Source organism: Vombatus ursinus, unplaced genomic scaffold (genome assembly GCF_900497805.2).
Source record: "Vombatus ursinus unplaced genomic scaffold, bare-nosed wombat genome assembly UNPS02014813.1, whole genome shotgun sequence".
NCBI classification, from domain to species: Eukaryota; Metazoa; Chordata; class Mammalia; order Diprotodontia; family Vombatidae; genus Vombatus; species Vombatus ursinus.
Window position 1 is genome coordinate 3,540,714 of NW_020954591.1, and position 22,723 is coordinate 3,563,436.

The window sequence follows — 22,723 nt, forward strand, 5'->3', positions numbered from 1 at the left end:
TGTCCAAAATGGATCTTATCATTTTCCTCCTAACCCTGTTCCTCTGAACTTCTACTATGTCTGACAGTCAGACCACTTTTCTTACCATTTTCATTTTCAAAACCCTACTATTTTAAACTCTTCCTCCTTCCTCATCTCACATATCCAATTAGTTGCCAAGGCCTCTAAATTCTACATTTGTAGCATCTCCAGTCACCTCCTCACTATTTCCATCCCCATTTCTGTTTTTGTTTTTTGTTTTGTTTGTTTTTTAGGCAATTGGGGTTAAGTGACTTGCCCAGGGTCACACAGATAGTAAGTGTCAAGTGTTTGATCTGAGGATGGATTTGAACTCAGGTCCTTCTGACTTCAGGGCCGTTGCTCTATCCACTGTGCCACCTAGCTGCCCATCTCCATCCCCATTTCTGTAAGATAGACCCTCAGTACCATTTGGTTGGATTATTTCAGTAACCTCCTAAATGATATTGTTTCCATTCACTTTCCTACTTTACTCTTTCGTGTCCTGCCAGATTAATTTTACTTATCAATAGATCTGTTCATATTATTCCTCTGCTCAAAATATACTCTAGCTGTATATTGCCCCATCAATAAAGTCCATAGTCCTTTTGCTGGTATTCAAGACCCTCTACAGTTTGCAGTCATTTACCTTTCCAGTTTTATCTTTTATGTATTCACCTAGCCAGTCAAATTGAACTATACTTAGGTGTCCTATATAAGCACCAGACTTTATCACCTCTGTCTTTGTTCATATTATTACCTGTACCTCTTTACTTACTGAGCATGTTCTTACTTCCTGTTCTTTGCCTGGTGAATTCCTACTCATGCTTTAGAAACCAACTCAAATATCACCTTTTCTTTGATGGTTTTCTGATTGCTCCCAGAAGTGAAAGTCTTCCCCCTCTGACCTCACAAAGCACTTGGTTCTTCTATTTCTTGAACATACGTAGGATCAACAATTATGGTTACCTATATTTGTATTTTATCCCTGTTATGGAATAATAAAAGTCACAACGCACTTTCCATGGCTTTGGAAACTGAACATAAGAAGTGATTGCTGATTTAGAGAGGAAAGTGGCCATTGTGCCATACCTCTCTGCAGTTAGCCAACTGTTGTTCTTAATGCTCGACTGTAGCTCTAGCACTGGCAGAGCTGCCTCAGAATATTACTATTTTTAGAACTATTCCAGAAAACAAGAAGTTCAGCCAACCATTATTTACTTCTGAAATTACTTTTTTAAATTACTTTTTAAGGTTCTCTGCAGAACCCAAATGGACATCTGCTCCTATTTCTACCCCTATACACCCTTGCCACCACCCCTTGGTGCATCCAACAGCTAACCCAGATACCTACAGAAACGAGGCAACCTACACCATTCATGACACAGACATTCCAATGCAGCTTTACCAAATGTTTTTTAAAGTTTCTTAACTAAGTGATTGACAGCTGTGAATGGCAGCTTTTTTTTTTAATTTGGAGAGATAAATTTTGACTTGATGAAATTTATGACTAAATCTTAACCATTGCTCATTTCTAGCTTTGTTTGCCAAGTAAAATAGAATAGTAGTCCGCCAAGGGCTACCAAGAGCTGAAAATATGACTGTGTGTTTGGGAAAAGATTAGAAAAGAAGGGAGGGCAAGACCAGTGACGATCAAGAGGAAGGCACAGGAGTGTGAAGTCCTTAGGATTTGTTCTTCTCAGATGATTTTCTAGTGTCATTGAATGTGAACAGTTGTTTCGAGAGATGTAAGATCATTCTCTCTTACTTAATTTTTAAATCAGGCTTCTGGACTTTTGTTTTCTCCCACAGATCTGGGAGACAGTGAGGAACCTCTGACAGCCTCAGCTGAATGAATAACTTAACATGTAGAACTTCATCTGTACCAAATTATTTTTAAAAGGGAAATAATTTATTTCATGCCTGCTTCCAGGGTGATATGTTGTATTTTACAAAGAATGACCTAGAAACGGCAACTAGTGGCCCTGGAATCAGGGAAATAGGAGTTCAGATCCAACCCCAGACATTTACTAGGTGCGTAACCAGGAGGAAGTCACTTAACCTCTTTTTGCCTCAGTTTTCTGAACTATAAAATGGGGATATTATCATCTACTTTGCAGGGTTATAGTGAGAATCAAACTACAATATTTATAAAGAGTACAATGCCTAGCACATACTAGCTATTATAATTGTTTTCTGGAAGGCAGAGACTGTCTTTGTTTTTATTTGTATTTATATCCCCAGCACTTAGCACAGTGCCTTGGCACATAGTAGGAGCTTAAAGAATGTGTAGTCACTGACTGACTGAAATGGCAGGATCCAGAGGCATAAATGATTCACAGAGAACAAATCTGTATGCAACACTTAATGTCTGCATTTTGCCTCCCAGTTGGTAATCCAGAATACTTCAGGAAAGGTGATATTGTCTATATGACAATAATAATAACAACAACAACTAGCATTTATATAGTACTTTAGGGTTTGCAAAGCACTTTACAAATATCTTATTCGATCTTTGCAACAATCCTAATGATAGGTACTATTATTGTTCCCATTTTATAAATGAGGAACTGAGACAGAGGCTAAATGACTTGTCCAGGGTCACACAGCTAGTATGTGTCTGAGGCAGAATTAGACCTCAGGACTTCCTGACTCCAAATCCAGTCCTCTATCTGCTATGCCACCTCTCTGCCTCAAGATCTGTGCCAGCATGGATCCTTGCTGGAAGGCACATAGAATATGTGTTTTAGTATGAGATGCTCCTTCAAGCTCCCCAAAGATGTCACAGATTCTAATTGTTGTTCATTCATTTCAGTCATGTCTGATGTTTTGTGACCCGATTTGGGATTTTCTTGGCAAAGATACTGGAGTGGTTTGCCATTTCCTTCTCCAGTAATGAAACTGAGGCAAGTAGGGTTAAGTGAGTTGCCCAAGATCACACAGCTAGTCAGTGTCTGAGGCCAGATTTGAACTCATGAAGATGAGTCTTGCCCAGTGCTCTATCCATTGCACCCTTTACCTGCCTACAAACAGGTCTTCACCATGGAGGAAAATAATTTGCCTGTCTTGTCCTTGGGGAAGGGTCTTCATGGAAGGAATATATAGCTTTCCTTGGCAACCTGTTCCCAAGTCGATCACTCCTTCTTGTCTAGCTACTTTCTCTTGTATCAAAGCCAAATTTCCTCTGCTGTAATTTTAGCTGGTTCCTTCTTGTTCTGTCCTTATTTTAGATGTGGAACAGCTTTTTACTGTTTTCCTTATAATAGTTCTTCATGAACTTGAAGATGATTATTAAGCCTCTCCAACTTTTCTCTCCTTCAGAATATGTCATGCTTACACTTTTTAGGTCCCATTTTCCCAAAGCTTTAGTCATTTAGTTACTTTCCTCTGAAGTGATCATATCTCAAATTCTCTGTATGTCCTTTAAAAGGAGAAACCCTAATCTAGAAACACTACCTTGACCAGGGTTTCATCAACTTAATATAGTGATGAAATGATGTTCTGCTTCTTGAATATTAGGCTCTTGTTGGTACTTACTGAAACCAGGCTAGACTTGTAATGAGACCTTCAGTCAGCTTGTTACTCATTGTAACTTCCAGACTGTTTTCATATTTATATTTGATTGTTCATTCCTTGCGTGGTTGCCAATTTGTTTCCCCTGTCAAATTAATGAACTTGGAGTTTTTCTCCCTTTTAAGATTGAAGAAGGTCAAAGAAGAATTTATGTAAAAGGTCTTACACCAGCATTATCTCCCCAAGTTCAGCAGAGGGCAGGAAAGCAATGCATGCAATTGTTTTCCAAACTTAGACTCAGATTCGAATATCCTTTCTCAGTTGCCCTTTCAGCATGTCATAGAGGACCCCAACTAATGACCTATACCTCAAATGTAGTTATGCCTCCTGTATTCCCATCTATTACAGTTCCTAGCTGAACCTCTTAGAGTTCAGCAGATTTATCCTGTGTGACACAATTACCATCAAGCTCAATGCCCATTTCACAGAATTCCTCTAATGGAAAATGGCTTTCTCACAATTTGCATGAAGCATGCATTCCTTAAACTCTACTTTCCCAACTCCCATGGAGATAAATTGGCCTTGCAGGTGCCCTTCAGGAGAAACCAGCCTGCTTTCAGTTTCCTGCCCATCTGCTCAAAGAGTGAGAAGAAGGAAGAGATCTGAACAGGAGACTGTGGTATCCCTTATACTTGGTTCCATATTCTTCCCCTAAGATACATTCTATCTTCCCCTAAAGGTTTCCTTATAGCTTAGAACATTCAAATTCACCTGTCCCCTAGTTCCTTTTCATTTAATTTGTTTCCAGTTATTGTCCCTTATAGATCTTTCTCCACTTCCCCAACCTTCTGGAAGGGCTTCCCTAACCAAAATTGCCCTAGTTCTCCTGGAGAGAATACATTTTTCTCTCAGTATCTAAGATGGAGTTTTGATGAGTCATTTCTCAAAATTTCCTTGAACTACCTATGTTTAATCTGGAGAAGAGATGACTTGGTTGTGGGAAAGGAGTGGAAAAAAATCCTCGTGTTGGAAGTTCCTTCCTTAAAGACAAACATATTATCCTATACTTGAAGTTCAACTTTTCAAGAGTTTTCACCATCTCCGTTTAGGATGTCATTCATTCACCCTTCCCCATCCCAGGCATTTCAGTTTATCACCATATTCACTGAGCCCTGGGCTACTCCCTAAAGACAGACTCCCTAGCAGATACCTCAGCCTGTGTCTAAATATCTTTTCATCCTCTGTTTCCAGATAACTCTTTCTCAAAGGCCTAAGTCATCCTAGTGTGAGATAATATGTGTGAAATGGACACAGAACATCTTTTCTAAGAGGAAAGATCTCATATTTTATTTTAATTCACGTCACTTTGATACTGCATTTTTGCCCCTGAGGCTTGCCAAACCTTTTACCAATTTCCCACATCACTAGCTTGGCTTGGGGTCCTTTCCATCTTGGATATGACAAAAGACAGGTGGCCTCAATTTGTCTTTCCACATGATTTCTTGTTATTCTTCTAAGATCTGGGTTTGGCCTAGGGTGGAACCTAGGTTACAATGACATTTTGGTGTTCTTCCAAAAATAGGCTTGGGTCAAATCTGAATCAGGATGGTAAGTTGTCCATTTTCCAGAATTGGTTTTCAAGAGCAAGTTCACCTACCCACACATTTTAGTCCATCATTCTCCCTTTCTTTCCTTCTTTCCTCTTGTATAATAACCATTTCAAATGCTAAGACTAATAATTTCTCAGTTCATATACCAGATTATTCCCGCAAGCTTTTAAAGCTATAGCTCAGGCCTAACAGGGTTTGTGACATCAAAGATTTGGAGTTGGAAGGAGCCTTAGAGGACATCTAATCCAGCATCCTCATTTTCCAGATGATGACATGGAAGCTTTAGGATGTTAAATGATTTGCCCAAGGTCACATAAGCAGTAAGTGGCAGAGTAAAGATTCAAACAAGTTCCTCTGACTCCAGATGCAGGATTCTTTTTCACTGCACAATGCTGAATCCCTATATTAAGCGTTTGCAATGTTCAGAAGGACCTGGTGATGCAATGGATTGAATCCTGAGTCTGGAGTAAGGAAGAGCTGAATTCACACTCAACCTCAGACATTTACTAGCTGTGTAACCCTAGGTTTAAACTCTGTTTGCCTTAGTTTCCTTGACTATAAAATGGGGATAATAATGGCATCTCTCTTGGAGGGTCAAATGAGATGTTTGTAAAAAGTGATTAACACCATGTCCAGCATGTAGTAAGTGCTATAAGAATTCTTATTCCCTTCCCCTAAGCACCGGATACACAAAGACAACAATGAAATCATCCTCACCTTTGGTAAACTTATAGTTATTCTATATCCCTAAAAGTGGATTACAAATACAAATTACATATAGATTATAGGATAATATGCTCTCCTCTCTAGCCAAGAAGACTATGACCTCTGGCACCGTGTAGGGCACTATGGGATTTCTAGGTGGCATAGTAGACCTAGAGTCAGCAAGACCTGAGTGTAAACCGCTTTTCAGACATTTACCAGCAGGTGATACTGGGCAAGTCACTTAACCTGTTTGCTTTGGTTTCCTTATCTGTAACTTGGCCCTATGTCCCAACACCTACATCATGAAGACCAAATGAGATAATATTTGTGAAGTGCATAGTACAGAGCCTAGTATATAGCAGATGCTATATAAATACTAGGTTGTTGTTGTTGTTGTTAATATGGGAGCCATAGTGATGAATGGTACCAGTAGATTCTAGGGTAGCCCTAGGAAGAGTCTGTGGAGCTCATAGTCTTCCTCTAGAATGTCCTCCAAGTTTAGGATAGCTCCTAAGTCACAAAAATCCCATTTTCCCCCAACCATCCATCACTTCAGTTGGATACCACAATTTCCAGATCCAAATCTCCAGGAAGACCTTAGAACCAGCTAATCTTCTGATTCCCTTCTTTGATACCACTAGGGTCGTTGGCTACAAATAAAGTTAGATATTCTATAATATTCATTCTAAATCAAGGGTTTTCAACCTGGAGTCTGTTAATTTGTCTGTTTAGATAAAGCTATAGATAAAGGTGTAGATGTAGGTATAGATTTTGATAACTTTATGTAATTGATTTTCTTTGTAATTTATGAATTTAAAAAATGAATTTCATGAATTAAAATTTAATTCTGAAGAATCCACAGGCTTAGCCAGACAAAAGGGGCCCATGACACAAAATGTTAAGAACTCCTGTACTAAATAATATCAATGATCTGTACAGTTTTAGAAGTTTATTACCTCTGAGTGCTAATGTCTCATCTTCACATCAGAAAATTTCTGATCATATTCAATGCTTCCCGAGAATAGCTTAATCGCTTATTAGAGAAGAGTTAATTACAGGGGCTAGTATCAGACTCATGTGTCAAGCATGTGTTTATCACAATTTATGTTGAAGACCATCTCATGGCCAGGATTCTGTTCTTCATTTTCAAGATGGCATTTATCAACATAAAGGATTGAGTGCATTTCATAAACCATCAAGGTGGATTTTCCTTACAATAACACGAATTATAAATCATCCATGCCTCCTCATCCTTTGAGAGTTTTGTGTGTGACCACCCAAAAATTCACCACAAAGTGTTTGGCCAATGTGTGGGGGGTGGAAGTAGGGAAACTCTCTTGATCTCCTGACATTGTGAGGGTACCAGAGAAGTACATGGATTTCCCATCATACTTTATTTCCTTTACTTCACTTCTTAACAGTTCCTTATTTGTGATGTGGCCTGTTCTTACCAAGCATCTTCCGATCCACCTTGTGATCTCTCCTATTCCAGCTCTAAATCCATCATCAAAACAGGATAATTTTTGCTACAGGAAAGGGTCTGTCAATGTGCTCCACTCACCTCCTCTATGATTTTCCAAATGCACATGCTCTTCCCTAAACACCATTCTATGAGGGCAGGGACTGTTTTGGTTGTATATTCCTAATACTTAGCACTGTACTTTCCATACAGTAAGTGCTTAATAAATGCTTTTCATTCTTATGCATTTCTGTTGCCTTCTGGGTGATACTCAAAACTATAGTATTCTGTGACTCAACAGCCATACAACATATAGCCCGAATATAAAGCAAAAAATAAATTTAAGGGTTAGAGGGTTTGGGTACTGAACTTTAACTTCATGGTTAAAGGGTTGGATTCGATACTAAAAAGATGAAGGATTGATGTCAGGTACTTCAGCAGGTGACCAATGATGAATCATAGTTGTAGAAATATTAATCATGCAACAGTGTACAGAATGAAATAAAGCAGTTTGACCAGTGACTGAGTGGTTGAAGTGATCTCTGCATATGAATTTGGACAAGAGTGGGGGAGCTATGGAAGCAGAATAGATGGATCTGATCTGAGACATATTGTGGTGGAAGAAGTGACAGGATTTACTGACTAATTGGATGTAAGGAATCAGTAAATGATGACTGCAAGATTGTAACCCTTGGGTATTGGGAAATAATACCAGTGGTTGCATGGGGAAGTTGGGGAGGAGAGCCATTTTGGAAAAGAAGATATTATCTTGGTTTTAGTTTTGTTAAGTTAGTTTCATATTCAGTGGGAAGACTTAAATGGAGATGACACAAAAATAATGTGAATTATTTAGAAGGTGAGAAACTTCAGTGGGTAAGTGACCACTGCCTCCTAGAGTCGTGAAAAAAGAAAGGAAAGATGGTTATAGTCTGACATACGTACTAAATTTGGGAAAGTCAGCACGGGAAGAATGGGAAACTGTAAAGAATTAAATTATGATAACAAAAAGAGAAACATTTCTGATGAGGAGAGAAGAAAGTTGTTGGAAAAGACTGATGCGAATACAAAAGAAAAGAAAGACTTGGCTTCCAGGAATAAATTAATAGTACTGTACTTTGCCTTGGTTAGACCACATCTGGAATATTGTGTTCAATTTTGGAGAACAGAGTGTTGGAAAGGACATTTAAAAGGTTGAAAGTATTTGGGGAGGGGGGCAACCAGGGTGATGTAGGAACTTGTTTCACTCATTGTCACTTAAGGATTAATTGAAGGAACTACCTATGTTTAATCTGGAGAAAAGATGACTTGGTTGGGGGAAAGGAGTGGGAAAAGAATCCTTTTGTCTAAATTCGAAGGACTGTGATGTGAAAAGTGGATTAAATTTGTTTGTCCTCAGAGAGCAGAAGTAGAAACAATGGGTAGAAATTTCAAAGACCACAATTTAGGTTTAAAGTCAGGAAAAAAACTGACACACAATTAGAGCCATCCAAGAGTGTAATGGGCTGCTTTAGTAGTTAATGGGTTCCCCCTCATTGGAGATCTTCAGGCACAGGATAGATTATTACTTGTCAGATATGTTTTAATGGGGATTCCTTTCAAGTTATGGGTTGCATTAGATGGCTGCTGAAATACTCAACTCTAAAATACTGTAATTGTCTATTGCAACATTTCTATAGTGCTTTAAGCATTTTGCAAAGCACTTTAGAATTATCATCTCATTTTATCCTCCTACCAACCTAGGAAGTTGGTACCCCTGGGAATTAGGTGCTATTATTATCCCTACTTTATAGATGAGGAAATTGAGGCAGAAGTTAAATGACTTGCCCAGGGTGACATAGCTAGACATAGCTAGTAAGTGTCTGAAGCTGGATTTGTATTTGAAACTCTCTTATGCCTGACTCCAGGTCCAATGTTCTATCCACTGTACCAGAGAGGGAGAGATTTGGAAGTCAGTAGAATAAAGGTGATGGTTGAAGTGTGGACAGATAAACCCTAGTGACTAAAATAAAGAAAGAGGGAAGTCAAGACTGAGCCTTACAGGCGTCTTAGAAGGGCCCATAATTTATTAGTCAGAAAGAGGAAATGGTGAAGAAGCCAGAGAAGGAGCCGTTATAAAGATAGGAAGAGAACCAGATGCGCTTGGTATCACAAGAGAGATCTCAAAAAATTTGAAATAATCAGAGCAAGATTTTCAAGAAAAATGGTAACTTTAATTCACCTCAAGTGATTAAACATTGTTAGTTCCTTATGTGTTCCAGGCACTGTGTTAGGTGCCGTACCTTCCCTCTCCCCCGCCCGCCAAAAAAAAAAAATGGAAATATCTTTTCCCCTTGAGGAGTTTACATTCTACTTATGGGGTAGAGAGAAATATGTACACTAATAAATAAATACACAATAAATGTAAGGGAAATGCAGAACAGTTGGGTGAGATGCATGGGGAGAAGCTATGATAATTGGGAAATAAGGAATGACTTTATGTAGGAGAATTAAATGGAGATAGGAATTCCAAGAGAGGGAGAAAAGGAGGGGAAGCATTCCAGGCATGAGAGAACAGCTTGTGCTAAAGTTTGGGGGGAAGGAGAGGAGGGGACTGAATATCAGAAGAGAGAACTCTGTTTAGAGTTCAGAATAGGGCATTGGTTGGAGAACATCTTAGATAGTACAACGGGATATTAAAGAGAATCTGGGGACGTATAAAGGGGAAAGCATGGGGCTAGCAATCGTGTGTGAAGATAAAAATGAACGATTGATGCTACCCAGAACACTAAATATGCAAGGGAGGGAATGGAGACTTCCATGGCAGAGAGAGAAGACCTGGCAGAAGAGGCTGAAATCGTTGACTTGCCTGTGACATTTAAAATTATTATGAATGTGTGAACAGAGCCATCAACCATTCTGAGTGATCCCTCTTTTGATGTTAATATTATAAAAATCATGGAACCACAAAACCATTTGCAGAACCATGTAGGGCTTCTGCATTCAATTCAGTGAACACTTGGTACTGCTGCCTCTTGAAGTGCTCTCCAGCCAGCCAGACCACATTTGGTATGTTGTGTACCATCTGGAAAGCTTAGCCTGCGACAGAAGTAAAAAGTAAAAGATTATTGACCCAATTTGATATTTACTGTGCACATATGAATACAAATGAAGATTTGAGTTCAATCTCAATTACTAAAATTTTATTCTGCAGCTGTCCATCCTTACCACAATATTGATTGCCTGTATAACATTAGGCTAATCAATTTACCTCTCTGTTCCACAGTTTCTTCATCTGGAAAGCAAGGCTATTGGACTAGATAAACTTTAAAGTCTTTTCCTCATCTAGAGCCTTGATTCTTCTATCCGTAGTGTGTTCTTCCTGTCACTTTCATTTCTTGCTTTTTCAAAATATTTTTGTTTCACTGGCTGCCCACCATTCTTCCCTACCCCAACCCCAACTTTCATGGTTCACAAGTATCATTGCATGTTTACATGAGAAGGAAACAAAAAAGTTGTATTATTGGCTAGACATCAAATTAAAAGATTTCTGATGGCCAGTTTTGTCCTTTGTCACTGTTTGAGCCCATTTTTAGGAAGTCTTCTAGGACAGAAGGTGTTTTAGATCTTTATTTGCACATAGCAACATAATGAAGGATAGCTATTTTTTCATCTTCTCCTCCATTATAAGGATTTGCATCTTTGCCAGATTTAAAAAGTACTACATTCCAGTAATTGTCTTTGTAAGTCTGGAACAGTCAGTAACAAAATGCATTTACTGTCTTTGATGAATCCTTATATATGAATTTATTCTTTTAAGTGATTAAGAATCAAGAATAAAGATCCAGTAGCTTTTTGAAAGAGACCTCATTCTGGCACATATTAGAAGAAGGTCAAAAACCAAGTTCATTCTGTGTTTTTAAAGTATTATTCAGCAGCTATACTGCAGGTTTGAAAGAACTCCAATCCACTTTACATCATAGACATTCTAAGAAGGAACAGGTAAAATTAAGTGTGGCCTAGTATGACAATCAGGGTTGCTAGAGGATACTGGTGATGGCTTTTTATTTAATTTTTGTTCCTGAAGTGACTCCCAACATCACTCCAACTAGCTTTCCCAGCTGTTTCTTAGAGCAGTGAATATAAGCACCAGTTTAAACTTCAGAGACAGGTAGAATTTGTGCCTTCTACTCATTCATTTATTCAGTAAGCATTGTAAAATTTTTATTGATACCTTTTGTTTTTCTATTACCTAAATTTCTCAATATATCCCTGTTCCCTCCCTCTCTAAGAGAGCCATCCCTTATAATGATGTATAGAAGATTGGGGAAAAAAAGGGGAATGAATAAAGAGTTCAGCAAAACTAACCAACACATCCATTGAGCCTAACATTCTATCTAGTCCTCCATACCTGTAGCCCCCCACATCTGCGAAGAAGGGAAGGAGCTGCATTTGCATGCTTCTTCTTTGGGGCCAAACTTGGTCACTACAATTACACAGCATTTAGCTTCAGTTTTTGTTGTTGTTACTGTTATGTTTTCCATTTACATGTCTATCAACAAGAATTGATCAGCTGTCTGCTATGCTCCCAAGTTAGGTACTGCAAATACATAGACAAAAACAAAAGCAGTCTCTGCTATCAAGAAATTAGAATATATTGCCTTGTAGCAGGTTAGAATGGCTTTTCCCCACTCTTCTTATACATTCACTGTCTGTGTGTTTGCCAGATGCAGCCTTCTGTCTGGGAGTAATTATTAGCAACGTAAGATAGGGATGCATTTTAATGTCTGCTACTTTTATAAAGTCCCAGGATACCTGCAATGTCTCAGTAAGCATTTATTTTGGGCAAACTCTCTTGGCACCAGGCACATGAATATGAAGACAAAAACTCCTTCCCTCAAGGCGCTTACATTCTATTTGGAAGAAACACAGAAAATTAAACGCAAAATATATACTGAGTAATTTTCAGGGGTGGAGTACTAGTCTAATGTGAAGGGTTGTTTAGCTGTAGAATGGGGTTCAGAATAAACAGTGAAAGAGTAAAGTGGGATGGCATGGGAACACAAGAGGGATCGAGCTAACCTGGTTACATATGAGAGAGGAAGAAGTGGTGTCCAGAGAAGGGACCATCAGCTCAGGCAGTCTCCTACGTAGAAACACAGGCATTCCCAGGAAAACCTTAGAGCAGCAGGAGTGTCACACCCTTCAATGGTCGTGTTAATTTTATTACCGAGCCTTTATCAAGAGGTAGACTAAAGGAAGCTATCGCTCTAGGCCAGATGGCCTTAGACCTTCCTCTAACAGCCGAGACAGTCAGTCCTTGGGCTAGGCTGGTTATAGAGGGTTGAGTCATGAGCGCTCACCTTCCACTCCTCAGCCAGGGCTTACCCCAGTGATGAGTAGAAATTTTCCATTGTGATTCCACAGTTTTAATAGTTCAAGATCTATAGCCACAGTAAAAAAGCCTGCACTACTCATTCTTATAAGAGGCTTACTTTAGTGTTCTTTACCATCACCATCCTCATGGACCATCTTTCATCATAGCCCCACCAAAAGTTGCCCTTCTAGAGTAAGGGTTCTTTACCTGGGGCCCAGGAACCCCCATGAAAAAATATCAGGGAGTCTTTGAACTTGAATGGGAAAAAAATCACATCTTTATTTTCACTAAACCCCAAAAGAAACTTAATATTGCCTTCAGTGACTTAAAGACAATATTCTGAAATGGGGTCCAGGGGCTTTGCCAGACAGCCAAAGGAGCCCATGATCTCTATCCTAGAGAGGCCAGTGATAAAATGGAGGAGAGGTCAGAAATACTGGACTGTATCAGCACAAAGCAAACTCCACAAGTAGGCAGGGGTTGCAGGGTTTCTTCCTTGCCAGAATCTTTAACAAAGTCCTTTGTGTCAGCAAATAAGCTTTTGTACTTTCTTGGTCATTTAGATTGCATTATTCACAATGCTTCCAACATTTGGTTTTAAACCAGCTGAGTTTTGGCATTCTCCCTAAACTAATTAAGTATTTGCTCTTCACTGCATTTTTACCACTATAAAATATAATGCTCATCTAAATTAATTAAAACATTTAAAATCTAAAATTTAATGGGCAGGAGGTTGTTTTGCCTTAGGGCTTGGCTCTGAATTAGTCCTAAACTGAATTTGCTCCTTGATCTAAGAAGAAAGCAGTGACGATAAATTTTTTCGTCATTGTTGGTCTTTTGCTGTTTGGCCTCATCTTTTTTAGCACTAACATAGTCACCAGTATAAAACCCTTGATGCTTTATTCTTATCCTGAAGACAAGTAGTAGGAATTATTTCCAGTCCTTGCAATTCTTAGTAATTATCATTCAGTCCCATGTGTCCCTAAGATAATGCACCTTTTCAGTCTGTAACGTAAGTATTGAAGGTGTGAGCTTAACATTTTAAAAAAAGTATGTGTATTTATGGAAATGGTAGTGTTATTATTTAGTTTATCTGGCATATTTCAACTCAGCAAAACAAGGAATTACTGTCACAATGGAAAGGTGATAACTTTCCATTGACTGCTCTTGTATGCAGCATTCACACTATTCCTGTGTTCCCAAAAACATTGCCCCAAACTCCTTCAGTAACCATGACATAGGCTATTTTCTGAAGTTTCTTATTTAAGATTTTTCTTTCCAGTCAATCCCTACCTTTCCTCCTATATAGATCCCACATATTACCTGTCACTTTTAAAAGTTAGAAGACAGAGAGAAATCATTTTTATTAGAAATAGATGTCTCCCATGTTCTCGACCTTTTTCCACTGAAATCTTATGGAAGTTTCTATAAGGCCATGTCAAAATGGTGTAACCCTATAGTTTATCATCAGTTCTTTTCTGCCACTTATCTTTTTAGTGGACTAAATTGACCATGTGCTGGTAAGATTTGGTCATTATATTAACCAATATCACATTATCATGTTGCAACATTGCAGTTATTTATTTCAACTGTGTGGGATAAAGCCTTAGATTAGTATGTGTATATTGAGATAAGAACAAAAATTATATCAATGAAATTAAAATATGTGCATACACATACACATGGACATATACATACATTCAGTCCCATGTGCCCCTAAGACGTGTGTGCACATGTATGAGCATGTGCACACGCGCACATACACACACACACACATACCCCAAGCTAAATCACCACACAATGTGGTTTGACCCAGTGCTTTGAAATCTTTGAAATTTCTTTTGACCAGACCTCCTGATGTTAGTAATTTGCTTTTTCCTTTCTTGACTACTTCATTTTTATGTTTTTTGGATGACATTTCCATAGATGACCCTCTTCTAAGAAGCAGAAAACTCTGCTAGAGAAATTTCTTCTGGGGAATTTGAAATCCTGGTCACTCCTTAGGGACAAACATCTTAAGTGAAATTGTTGGGAGTAGTGAGGGGCCTTGGGCAGACTCAGGAAGCCAGTAGTCAATTTGATCTCCTTTTGGCACTGAAAACATGAAGAAGAAGCAACTAATCATAATTTGAGATAAAATTTCCTCTTCCATTTTGGTTTGCCTCCAATGATTTAAGGCCTCCAAGCCCAAACATTCATCAGAAGAGAGAATCTCCTACTTCATTCCATCCCTGGTCTTTCTACCATCAGTCCAGCATATGCCTACAGTTCTGGGGTTTTTCAACATTCCAAACTATGGTGCAGGTTTTATTGACAGAATAAATAAGAAAAGATGTATATGTGGAGGCATTTTAGAGAGAGGAAAAAAGAAGCCGTTTTTGTATAAGAATAAGATGCAAGACGTCAAGAAATAGAGACTGTCTTTGATGTCCATGTCAGTCACCAGAATCATGTCTGAAACTTTCAACTTGTCTGAAATTAGAGTTTAAAGATATCATCTTGCATGCAGAAATGCAGATTTGCAAAATGTTGTAACTTGCATAATGTTAATGCAGTTGGCCAACACACACAAAAATGATTATTTGCTGTTTAAAATACTTAAAGTTGACTTTAGTAAGCTTGAAAGCAAAAGACTGAAATTCTGATGAAAATCAAATTGTTTCTCATCCCCAGGGCCAGGAACCATTTTAACAGGCACAATGTGAGTGTGCCTACAAAGTTGTGTGGGTGTATACAAGCTCTAACCTGAACATCTCTCTGTGTCAGTGCAGGAAGGCAATATTGTCTCTCCATTGATTTTACTGTTGTCTCTTATGAGCAAATGGTGTTATTTCCATCAAACTGAGATGAACTGCATGTTACCGGTTAGGTTATTGTTCACCAGAGGATTATCCAGAAACAACAAACTTGTTTCACTTTACTCAGGCCTGTCATAACTGACAGAAACTTGTGTCAACCTCAGAAGTAGTGCTTATGTTTTGATTTATGAGGCTCGCTTTTCCCCTGTCATTTTTCTTAGAAGAAATAAGAATTAAGATGGAAAACACACACACAGAAATACGCACTATACTTTTGTTCTATGGTAGTAATTCTTCATCTTTCGTGAGTCATGGACCCCTTTGGCAGTCTGATGAGGCCTATGGACCTCTTCTCAGAAGAATGTTTTTAAATAATTGAGAGAAATGCTAAATTTCAGTTAGAAGTTAATGAACATTAAAATGTCATTTGTTTACTCACATCCAAATTCATACATCCCCTGAAATTTATGCACAGACCCCTGGAGCCTACATTAAGAACCCCTGCCTTATAGGATAAAGAAAACAAGACAGCAGCTATAGTATCTCTTCTTTAGCAATCTTCATTATTTGTTGCATGAAGTTGCTATTCTACCCAACAGTTTCCCAAAATGAAAGTAATTTGATGCTTATGGTAGTTTGATATCAGGGAGAACTATGTCCTTTCTCAACACGTCCCCTGGCACCACTGTCAGAGATTCCTAGCTGGAAGGATCATAGGTCTGACCCAGTGCCTGTTCTTATGTTTAAATGTGCATCTCTTTCCTGGTAAAGCTGTTTTAATCCTGTATCATCACTGGCAATCTTGAATGACATCCTGTTTTTATCTTCCATCCCTTAGAATGTCGAGTGGTAAAATCCACTTCCTACACCAAAATAGCTTCAACATCCCGCAGGAGCACCACCAAGAGCCCTGGTCCATCCAGACGCAGCAAATCCCCGGCTTCAACCAGCTCAGGTAAAGTAATGAAGAAAATTATTGTGAAGCATCTTTCTTTGTCACTTTAATTTGTGAAGACCAGTGAACAGCAGGTGTGTGAAGATTTTGTGTGATGCTGATAAAATGGTGTAAAGTTCTACTTTACAAATTTTAGAACGTCATAGTTTATTTCACAGAGCTGTTGCAGCATTAGTTATGGAAATCGGCAACATAATCAGATGGAAAGATCATCCAGTAGATAATCTGAACTCCCAAAATATTTGAGGGACTGCATAAGGCCACCTGTATATTGCTGCCCCACCAACCCACTAGGATTCCAGAAATTTTCACCACTAAATTTATTCCTTTGGGTTAAGATGTTGTCTTGAAGAACCTTTGGAAAGAGTATACATTCTGCCTAGATGAGGCCTCATAATTATAGATGCTTGGCCACCAAGGGTAGCCTGAATACAGGGGGTAATCTTTGGAGGGAGCCTCCCAAAAACAGGTGGAAAGAGAACAGAGAGTCAAGACAAACAGCCTAATGAAAAATTTTACCCATCTTGAACCAGTCCCAGTTCCAGTTCTAGGAAAAGCCATCTTTGTGACCACCATTGTGCCTCTTTCTCACCACCACCACCTCTGTAGATTATAGTTTACTTTTTACCTGAATAAGACATGGGTTACTATGATGACAAGTGAAATAATTTGGAATGCTGATGGCACCTCTGAAGAAATAGTCGTAAGTGATTGATTGGTAATGTAATACAGAAGGAGCATAACATTAAATGGCTTTAGAGCCAGGAAGATTCCAATATCTCCTGGTTGTGTGACCCTAAGCAAGTCATTTCATCTCTGTGCTAGATCTAGGCAACTAAGACTATAAATTGCCAAGAATCAGGAATTCCCTATACCAATAAAATTACTGACTTTATCCCCAATCCCACTGTTATTATTGTTATAATTCCTTAGCAACATAATAATAATTCATCCAGCAAACTTAAGATGATTTCATATGGAATGATTGGAAAAAGACCTGTTCTCAAACAATTCATATTTCTGGTGTCTTTCACTTTGTGGATGTTTACCGTGAAATATATAGTATGTATTTGGAAATGTTCTAACAAAGAGCTATATTCATGTATTCACTCAACAAAAGTGTATTAAGCCCTTCTCTTGTGCCAGGCACCATGCTGTTAATGTTTCCCAATTCCTCATTTGTATTTTTCTTTTGGCCCCATGCTTCCTCATCAAACTTACTGGTGATCAGTTATGATTCTCTGGCAAACAGTAGTAAGAATAATTTAGCCTCCTTAAAGTTGCTGGCTGACTAATCCTGAATCTGTCCCCTGTCAAGCAGAAGTATGGAACCCTCAGGTGGAGGGTGAAACCACTTCTCTGCAAGGTTCCCATCATTCCTGCTCCAACAAACCTGCTCTTCCTTCTTGGTTAGAATCAGATCCAGAAAAGCGATTGCAATCATCACTACCTCTACCTTTTAAAGAGTGATTTTTGTCATTAAGACAAATTGAGAATTTCTCAACTGCTTTGCTTTTAGGAGAAAAAGACTTCCAGTAGATTTAGTTCATATGTGCCTATTATCTATAGGTCCCTCAACTAAATGCTGGAAATAGAAAGACAAAAGTGAAATCGCCCTGTATGCATTTTCATGGAGTATACATTCTACAGGAGAGATGTAGCATACAACATGGCTACAGATATGGCATCATTTGAGGAAGGGGGAAGAGGTTCCCATAGGAGATGCAGCCTGAACTAAAATTTGAATATAAATAAGGATCCTGAGAGGCAGAGAATGGTTAGAAGGGCATGGGGTTAAATGTAAGCAATGCTTATTGATAAAAAATACTTTTGGAGTGGAATAGTGAGAAGTTCTAGAATTAGAATCAGAAGAGACCTGGCTTCCAATATACCTTCTGATGCTGACTACCTGGAAAGCCATAGGAAATCCACTAACATTTACTTAGTGCCTACTATGTGCTCTGCTACTATGTAATATATGCTACTGCGTACTATGCTATGATAGGCACCAAGTATACAAAAACAAAAATGAAACATCCCTGACCTAAAAGAGCTTACATATTCTCAGAGGAGATGATACATACTTAAATAAAGATATGCAAACCAAAGTTAAGGTGAAATTGTATGGAAGAGGAAAGGTACTAGCAGCTTACTGAACCTCAGTTTCCTTCATAAAATAAGGACAATAATTCCTTCAGTATATCCTAGACAGGATTGTGGCAAGGATCCAATGTAAGATATTTGGCAAACTTTCAAATGCTACAAAAATATATATTATTATTAATAATTTTATAGAGAACTTTAGAAAGATTTTATCTTGTCTTCAAGTATAACCTTAACTTTGTCTTCTACTTGAGATGCTATAATATAGGGAAGAGCCTGAGGGTCATTCATCTCAGCTCAGCCCTTAATTAGCTATGTGAACCTGTGCAAGTCACTTATAAACTACCCTGGGCTTTGGTTTCTTCCACTACAAAATAAGGGGATAGGACTAGATGAGCTCTGGGGAAGGATCCTTCCCTCTCTAAAAATTCTAACATTCGATATTGTCTTACTAGGAAACATCTGCCTCCCTGTGTGTTTCTTTCTAGCTAACAGCTAGCACTTTTCATGTGTATCTCATTTGATCTTCACCACAACGCTGTGAGGTAGAGGTTATTATCATTCCCACTTTATGTATGAGGAAACTGAGGCTGAGAGAGGTTAAGGGGCTTTCCTGGGTCACACAACTGGATTTGACCTCCAGTCTTCCTGTCTCCAAGTCCAACACTCTACCTATGGCACTATATAGCTGTCCCCATTCAGCCAGCATTTATCAAGTGGCCACTTTTTGCCAAACTCTGTGTCCTCTGTCCACACTGTCCTCTATTCCTACTCTGAGATGTATTATGCTGAGATATGTAAAGCTCTATCATTTTCAGTCCATTCACATGTTATTTGGACATATATTGTATTTTTTTTTATTTATTGTATATAAATGTCAATATATCCAGTTTCAGAATGTGAACCCTTTTGAGAGCCAGGGTTGTTTCTTTTCTCTTTGTATCCCCAGTTACATTGCTTGATATGTTGCAGATCTATGGATTAATGTGTCATCCCATCATATGATGCATCGGGCTCAAAGATGGAGGCCTGTAGAATCTATTTCTCCTCCCCCAGTCACAACAGAAGTTTTCCTTTCATTTTTTTCCCTGAGAGACTTTTAACAAATACTTTCTTCTTTTTCCACAGTGGCCTTTCATTTGCTACTTAAGAACATTTTTTAGAGTTAGAATTTTCAAAAATCCAACTTTAATTACAAATCAGAAAAAAAAAATTAGTTTATAAAACTGAACAGAACCAGTAAAATGAATTAGACATAATTAATTCATCACAAAGAATCAAGCTTTTCAAAGTATCGTGTCCAGTAGCCATCTTAGACTAAATATGTCCAAAACAGGACTCATTATCTTGTCTCCTAAATACTTCCCCTACCTTCCTTGCTGTAGAGAGCAGTACCACCCTCCTACTCCCTCCCGCTCACAACCTAGGAGTTATCCTTAACGCCTCATTATCTCTCAACTCTCCCTCCCCCCATCCAATCTGTTACCAAGGCTTGGCAATTTCACCTCTGTAACATCTCTCCTATGTGCTCCCTTCTCTTCTCTGACACTGCCACCACCTTAGTATAGATCTTCATGACTCTGGTAACCAGTCTGATGTGGATAAATCCTAGGAAGTTGCCTGAGGCACAGTGACTTGCCCAGGGTCAAACAACTTATAAGTGTCAGATAAGAGATTTGAGCCCAGATCATACTGTGCCAAGAAGCTCCTTATCTAATAATAACATTTCATATCTTTAAAATATTCTGTGGCATAAAATTTATTCTAAGCCTCTTGCCTTGTAGGGATTGTAGAATGAAGAATGGGAAGAGACTTTCGGCAATGAAGTTCTGCTGCTTATATATTCTTTTAGTGACATTAAAAAATGGAAACATATATCTTCTTTTAAGAAGGATGATAAATATACGAAACAACTGGAATTTATACTCTACTTCACAGTGGGCTCCATGACCCATATTCATTTTTCAGAGATTAGCTTATCCCATTCCCTTATTTTATAGATGAAAATACTGAGGCCCAGAGAAATAAAAGGACTTGTCCAAAGTCACACAGGAAGTAAGTGGCCAAATCCCCTAACTCCAAACCCAGTGCTCCTTCCATTGTACTTTCTTCTCATGAGTTTGGATTAGTGAAATTCTATTGTTTTCTGCATTAGCTCAGGGTTCTCCAGAGAATGGATTGTCCGAATTACAAATTATCCAAGAATTCTACCCTACCACAGTTCAGGTAGGAAGAAACAAAGCAGCTATTACCCAGTATCCTTTTCCCCTGGTGAATCCTATGTCTAGGAGGGTAGGCTCAAGGTTCCTGGGTTGCGGGGAACCTTCTTACTAGAAATGTCTGTTCTCTCCAAGTGGACTAACTACCTGCCTGGCTGAGGGAAGGGAATCATTTTTCTTTTTATGGACAGCTCGTGGAATTACTGCTTTCTTTTACTACCCAAACTGTAAAGGAAAATATCTACACTGACGGTAGTCAAGGTTTTGGTTTGTTTTTTTTTCTCCCCATTAATAAATCTTGATCAGAAATCTATATGTGAGCTGCATAGGCCCCATGAATTTTTACAAATGAGAAAAAAGTATACAATTTTCTAGCTATTCAGAAATACAGGTTTTTTTCAACCGTTCAAAAAATGATTTAATCAAAAAAGTACATAGTTTGTAGATGTAGTGCTAGTCATTGATTAGTTTCAACCAAGCATTTATTAAGCACTTTTTACCAAGGTGTTTACCAAGCACCGTACTGAGTGCTGGAGATATAAAGAAAAAAAAAACAAATAAATATCATCTTTACCCTCAAGGAGCATCCGTTCTGATGGGAGAAGACGATGTAAGTATAAATAGGTGGACAAAAGACGCCTGGAGAGGAGCCAAAAATAACTTAGAGGTGAAGGCACCAGCAATTACAGTAGAAGAATGAGGAAAGGCCCCTTACAGAAGGCAGTATTTGATGTAGGTATTGGAGGAAGCCATCTGTATCAGGAAGGTCCATCTGTATCAGGATTGTTAAAGCTAATTACATTTGTGTTTGTTGTTCATCCTTTGTTCTTGAAGAAGACCAGTAACATCAGGAGGGTGATGTCTTAATTTGCAAGCAAATTGGATTTCAAGTGAGTCAGAGCTGGGCAGAGTCATCAGCCTCACAATTACATTTGTGAGGAGGGAAAGAAATACCCAAACTTGACTAGTGCTTTGACAGCAAATGTGACTTGCTATTAATATTTTTGAGCCTAATGATGGTTTTAACCCTGATAATAAAAAAATCCTAATTTTAAAAAATCTCAAAGTCCTATTCCTTTTATTTTGTGTTAAAACCTCAGTAAATTTTTGTAAACTTTGGTTTACAAAAATTTTTTATCAGAATATCATCTTAAAATAATACATCATTGTAAGGATCAGCAGGTCAGTGTGAAGGGGCATTGCTAAAAGGTAAAACTGCTAGATATGCTGCATCATTTTTACATCTAGTGTCATCCACAAGAAACTCACAGATCAATATTTCACTTGACTTAAATTTTTGCTATTCTGCCTTTCTCTGTCTTTCCTTTGGTACTGCTAGCAAGTCCTAACATGACCCAAATGAAAGCAATGCAGGGAAAGGGGAAGAAGCCAGGGAATTGAATAATGAGCTGCTAGGGTCTTGGTGATCCATCTAAAGAGACTCGTGATGCTGTTTTGTAGCTATTAGAAGAATGCATAGAGTGGACATAGTATGATGAGTGTTAATGTACCTGTTTTGGGGACATGGTAATTTCATATGGGAAAACATAGTCCATATAGGATTGCAGCCTAACTAAAACTTTATCTAGACAGGAAAGGAGAGAGGTACATCTAAAACTTTATAGTCCCTCCAAAAATAAGACTGAAGTATGCATGAATGCACTAATGGGACTTTAATGAGAGCTCCTATCTCTGGGTGACTTTTTATCTTTTTATTTTTTATCCTTTCCCAATAGTGAAAGATGAGAAAAATATGTTTATCTCTTTTGCATTTTCATTCCTGGACTCTTTTGTCATTTAGACAAAAGATTCTTCATGTGTTGATTACGTATAGGGGAAAGTCTTATACATTCTTCTGGTTCCCCAAGATGATACCAGAGTTCCAATATGTTTTCATTCACAGTTGGATAATGAGTCACTCTGTTCATTCCACTTCTTGCAGTTGTGGAAATTATCAACTGTATCTGATTAATAATGCATTTGAGCCTCTTTTCAAGGTGCTTTAATATAA

At 38.3% G+C, this 22,723-nt stretch overlaps 1 protein-coding gene across 2 annotated transcripts in view; it reads left to right on the forward strand.

Annotated features, from left to right (window-relative positions):
* Positions 1 to 22,723, forward strand: part of DCLK1 (doublecortin like kinase 1) — a 397,676-nt gene that overhangs the window by 268,671 nt on the left and 106,282 nt on the right. For both annotated transcript variants that reach the window (XM_027835226.1, XM_027835227.1), the window contains exon 5: positions 16,274 to 16,390. In XM_027835226.1, the coding sequence (XP_027691027.1) occupies positions 16,274 to 16,390 (117 nt within the window). The remainder of the gene's footprint in view (positions 1 to 16,273; positions 16,391 to 22,723) is intronic.